Here is a 3,890-nt window from a genome sequence, read left to right as displayed (position 1 = left end):
GAACAAGTGCCCTGTTGAATTCAACTGCTCCCCTGACTCCAACCTCCTTATTTCCTTCTCCTACTTTGTTTCTCTATATTGATTATAACCATTTATAGTAGTATATGATACGCCAATATTTATTGTTTCACTCCCACTACAGTAAGAGATGAAAACTCCATGAAGCCAGGATTTTTGTCTCTTTTGTTTCCTGATATATTTCCTACACCTAGAACAGTCCCTGTCGTATAGCAAGAACTCAATAAATGATGAATAATTGAGTGATTGAATGAATGCAACAATAGGAGAAAAATGGCCAGAGTAGTGGGAAAATATATTCTGCCAAGAAATATTTAATGAATGACTACTACAGACATAGCCCTACTTGACCTAGCACTCTAAACTTTATATGACTTGCAAACACCAGAGTTCACATTTTAAAGGCAGGTGCCCTTTATTTTATGAGTACCACATATGTAGGTAGAGAGGAAATCAAATCTTTGAAAACATTTGGCTTTGGGGATGGAGTTGCCAACGGCCTACAGAGCAACATGCCTAAGTTTTATTGTGACTACTGCGACACATACCTCACCCATGACTCTCCATCTGTGAGAAAGACACACTGCAGTGGTAGGAAACACAAAGAGAATGTGAAAGACTACTATCAGAAATGGATGGAAGAGCAAGCTCAGAGCCTGATCGACAAAACAACCACTGCATTTCAACAAGGAAAGATACCTCCTACTCCATTCTCTGCTCCTCCTCCTGCAGGGACAATGATCCCACCTCCCCCCAGTCTCCCGGGTCCTCCTCGCCCTGGTATAATGCCAGCCCCCCATATGGGGGGCCCTCCCATGATGCCAATGATGGGCCCTCCTCCTCCTGGAATGATGCCAGTGGGACCTGCTCCTGGAATGAAGCCACCTATGGGAGGCCATATGCCAATGATGCCTGGGCCCCCAATGATGAGACCTCCTGCTTGTCCCATGATGCTGCCCACTTGGCCAGGAATGACTCGACCAGACAGATAAGGAGAGACAGGAACCTCTTTATATTCATTTTATATTACTTGTTCTACTTCACCAGGAGATCATGGTGCTGTGACTCTGGGTGTTTTCTAACAGCATGACAAGGAAGACTTGCTTCCCCTTCCTATCAAAGAGAGAATAGTTTTTGCAGGGGAGTAGTGGGACAAAAAAAAAAGGCAATTTTCATTTGTATTGTGAAATGTGAAAATAAAATTGTCAACTATTTTAGTTATATATATTAAAAAAAAAAAAACATTTGGCTTTGCTTTTTGTGGCAAGTGTCAAGATTTCTTAAAAGAAAGCATCCAAAATAATTTTGTCATCAGCTTACACTGTAATCTAAACAGAGGAAGGATGTGGTTTGGCACAAATCACTTCATCCACTTCTACCAGGAGCTTCCTCAGAACTCTACAACTGTTGAAATAGTAGCTAAGGTGTATCAGCTACCAATCTGGACTAAACTCTAGGTTACATAACAAAGGTAGTTAGTAAGCTTAGACTAAAATCTCTGTGTCCAGAGAAGACATTCAAACTGAAACTTAGCACAAGAAAAGGGCAAAGTCAACAAGCTTGGTAGTTTCTGTCACAAAACAAAAATCTCTGGGCTTTGGCCCAGGGAAGAGCAAGGGAGTAGACAATAGGTGAGAGATGTGGGTTCATGGGAGGTCAAAAACAAGGTGGAAGGCACACAGAATTTGTAAGCTCGGTAGTACTTAGTATGCATTTTACATTCTGGGATCTACAGCCTGGATCTCTTAAAGGTATTTGTGGTATCAGGTGCCATGTCAGCTGGATGCTACTCACAGAAGTGTATTTCTAAATTTTCAAGATTTAGCAGCCCAAATTTGAAGACCAAGAACAGAGTAAGTAATATGGAAGGCTTTGCTATAAGAATTGGAGACTATATCCAAAATATGCTGAGTTTCTTCCTCAGATTCCTGGCCACTGGACAAATTTTACAAAGGTGGTAGATAGCTGGTAGCCCAAGTCCTCTTCCTCTAAAAGTACAAGAAGACATTTTGGGTAATAAACCACTACATGACTATTTCCATTCTTGGGTTACTGACTACATTTTCCCCTATATGATGGATGGATGTATGTCCTGTTTTAATTCTTCCTTCTAGGTTATAATTATAAGGAGTATAGTGGCTATAGGTTACTTATCTCTAAATCTTTTCTTCTACCAGAATAAAGGCTATAGTTTGCTCATCTCTAAATCATTTCCCTACCACTACCTCTACCTACTCCAGTGTCTTGAACATGGCAGGAACTCAATAAATACAGTTGAATTGAATGGAGTTTCCCTCAAATGTGTGAGAAGTCAAATTACCTTTATGGCATACTGAAACTCTCCTATAGTGTGATTTTCTCCCTTCTACACAACCGGACCAAACTGGTTTGCCCACACTTCCTGCCTGGGTAACTAGAGGTAAACTTTTTGCTGACTTTAAGTATTTGTCATAACCTCATAAGAGATAAGATCCTTGCATTTGCAATCCCCACAAGATTAATGAAAATAAATTAATAATAATAAACATGGGTTTATTGATGATTGATAAATGAATTTGGAAATACTTGGGTAGTAAACATGGCCAGAGTATGTTCTGCGAACCTCAGACATCTCTCTACAAACATGAACAGTATTCTGCTTTGAAAACAACCATGAGGATACATTGTGGTATTTGGTAATGGTTCACTACATTTGGCTGAGATTAGTCAATTCCTTCCAAAGTCACCGAGGAGAGAACAATGGTAGGTCATCATGCAATGTAGCTGAACCAGAGCTATTAATTCCTCAGTCATTTCTCAGCTGTGAGTCAGTAGTACTGAGTTCATGGCCTGTTCAAGGAGAGAGCATTGGGTAAAACCCTGGAGTGTGACTTTACTGTTGTCATTTTCAGCTCCCAGCAATACTTACCAACATATGTGATGTCAGATACTGTCCCGTGGAATATGATTTCCTATCTACTTATAATCTCTCTTCTTCCTTAAAGACAATTCCATTTCTTTTTTAAATGCCTACACACCTGTATTTTATCAAGGGCATTTGGTAAGAAGAGAGTGGTGAAGAAGGAGGAATGGACAGAAAGGAAGCTTAGATATTAAGAAGACTCTATAAAATAATGGAGTCTCACCTGGTCAGGAAATGATTGAAAACAATTATGTGGAATGATTTTGCCTTTCTTTGGAATTTCAACAACTGCGGCTTTTTCTTACATAGATTGCTGGGAATTTTTTTCCTGTCATATAGAATAAGCAAAACCATCTTTATTAAACTCTAAGGATGAACACAGAGATGGTTAACTTTATGTGTCAACATGAATATGTCACAGTATCTAGATATTTGGTCAGACACCATTCTAGGTGTCCTTGTGAGCCTGTTTTAGATGATATTAGTATTTAAATCAGTAGACTTTAAGTAAACCAGAGTATGGATTACCTTCCATAAGGTGGATAGGCCTTATCAAATCAGTTGAAGTCCTTGAGAGAAAAAGACTGACCTCTCCCAAAACAGGACTGCCTTTTGACATGAGCTGCAACATCAACTCTTTCCCTGGGTCTCCAGCCTACTGGCCTACCCTGCTAGCCTCTATAATCAAACTTGCTAGCCTCTGAAATTACATGTACCAATTTCATAAAATAAATTTTTCAGATAGATAAAGATTATAGACGTATATAGATACACACACGTATTTTATTAGTTCTGTTTCTTTAGAGAATAATGACCAATACAAATACATACCCAAATGTTAGCATTGGGCTTCTTAGGGCCAACAATACAGGTATTCAATCTGAATCAAAGACTGAATAAACTTCAGGTTGCTCAGAAGCCATTACCTTGATTCTAAAAGGAAATGCTAGTCTGTTGAGGATTATTTCCT

General features: G+C 39.2%; 1 protein-coding gene across 1 annotated transcript; it reads left to right on the top strand.

The window, feature by feature from the left end:
• The first annotated feature begins 506 nt into the window (after nt 1–506).
• On the top strand, nt 507–1,165 carry LOC100856126 (U1 small nuclear ribonucleoprotein C-like). Its single transcript, XM_038541773.1, has one exon. It carries the CDS (start codon nt 531–533, stop codon nt 1,008–1,010), a length of 480 nt encoding a protein of 159 aa, XP_038397701.1. The 5' UTR covers nt 507–530; the 3' UTR covers nt 1,011–1,165.
• Nucleotides 1,166–3,890: the final 2,725 nt, after the last annotated feature.

The sequence above is a fragment of the Canis lupus genome, chromosome 7 (assembly GCF_011100685.1).
Source record: "Canis lupus familiaris isolate Mischka breed German Shepherd chromosome 7, alternate assembly UU_Cfam_GSD_1.0, whole genome shotgun sequence".
Classification (NCBI taxonomy): Eukaryota; Metazoa; Chordata; class Mammalia; order Carnivora; family Canidae; genus Canis; species Canis lupus.
Note: the sequence above shows the minus strand (reverse complement) of the source record. Positions and strands in the feature narration are given on the sequence as shown.

What these genes read in the sequence shown, in the direction of transcription:
- LOC100856126 (XM_038541773.1), top strand. Translation starts at nt 531, where the DNA reads ATGCCTAAGTTTTATTGTGACTACTGCGACACATACCTCACCCATGAC.